This window comes from Pinus tabuliformis, chromosome 8 (assembly GCF_031772625.1).
Source record: "Pinus tabuliformis cultivar Carrire ecotype Pingquan chromosome 8, CPIR1, whole genome shotgun sequence".
Taxonomy (NCBI): domain Eukaryota; kingdom Viridiplantae; phylum Streptophyta; class Pinopsida; order Pinales; family Pinaceae; genus Pinus; species Pinus tabuliformis.
The window spans coordinates 1,719,250,992-1,719,252,296 of NC_142294.1; the positions used below are offsets into that span (position 1 = coordinate 1,719,250,992).

Below are 1,305 nucleotides of genomic sequence, written 5' to 3' on the forward strand. Positions count from 1 at the left end.
ATGGGACTTCTCTCATTACGTTGCATGAAGTGATTGTGAAGACTTAAATGAGAATCCCTCGTTGCCTTGCATGAAGTTTTATCATCAACGTGTTATCATCAATGCTATCATGCAAATGTTTTAAATAAGATTTGTAGGTTTCTTGAGTGCTTTTCCAAGGTATCATTCATTGCCATCAATTTAAACTCTCGTTGCATCATCTGTGTTTTCTTCAATTGTCCAGTGGATTAGGAAATTGAGAGAAATGATACTATAGCTTTGCTCTTCTCTCCTCCTTTCGCTGAGCCAGAGCAACATAAAGAGGTTTGCCTATGACAACTTTCTTAGTCATTTCTGCCAAAGCTCGAGATGCTTCATTAAGAGATGAGAATGAGACAAATCCTGAACCTTTACTGTGTCCATGCAAATCCCTCATTACCTTGCATGAAGTGATTGTGCCATAAATAGAAAACAATTCTCTCAACTTGTTATCATCAATGCTATCATCCAAATGTTTTAAATAAAGATTTGTTCCAGATTGCTCCCTCAATTCAGATTTCTTCAGTGCTTTTCCAACGTACCATTCTTTGCCATCAATTTTCTTGCCATTTAAACTCTCAACGCACTTTGCTGCATCATCTGCATTCTCAAAATTGACAAATCCAAAACACTTTGACTTTCCCGCTTCATCTCTCATCACTGCCACACTGATAATTGTTCCATACTCATCAAAGTATTTCCTCAAATCCTCATCATTCATGGACTCTGATAAATTGTTAACAAAAACATTTTTAAACTTGGCTTCTCCATTTGAACTTGGCTTCTGCATTTGTTTGTTTTGCCTCTGATTCCGGCTGTAGCTCCTTTTTCATGAATTTTGTTTGTTGTGGCTTTGGCTTAAGCAATTGAGAGAAATGAGATTGTAGCTTTGCTCTTCTCTCCTCTTTTTGTTGAGCCAAAGCAACATAAAGAGGCTTGCCTATGACAACTTTCTTATTCATTTCTGCCAAAGCTCGAGATGCTTCATCACAGGATGAGAATGAGACAAATTTGAAACCTTTACTGTATCCATGAAAATCCTTCTCATTACCTTGCATGAAGTGATTGTGTCATAAATAGAAAACAATTCTCTCAACTTGTTATCATCAATACTATCATCCAAATTTTTTAAATAAAGATTTGTTCCGGATTGCCCCCCTTAATTCAGATTTTTTCAGTGCTTTTCCAACGTACAATTCCTTACCATCAATTTTCTTGCCATTTAAACTCTCAACGCACTTTGCTGCATTATGTGCATTGTCAAAATTGACAAATCCAAAACACTTT

At 36.3% G+C, this 1,305-nt stretch overlaps 1 protein-coding gene across 1 annotated transcript; it reads right to left on the reverse strand.

Moving 5' to 3' along the window:
- Nucleotides 1–250: 250 nt before the first annotated feature.
- On the reverse strand, nt 251–739 carry LOC149242930 (polyadenylate-binding protein 4-like). Its single transcript, XM_089371068.1, has one exon. The coding sequence runs from the start codon at nt 737–739 to the stop codon at nt 251–253; it is 489 nt and encodes a 162-aa protein (XP_089227194.1).
- Nucleotides 740–1,305: the final 566 nt, after the last annotated feature.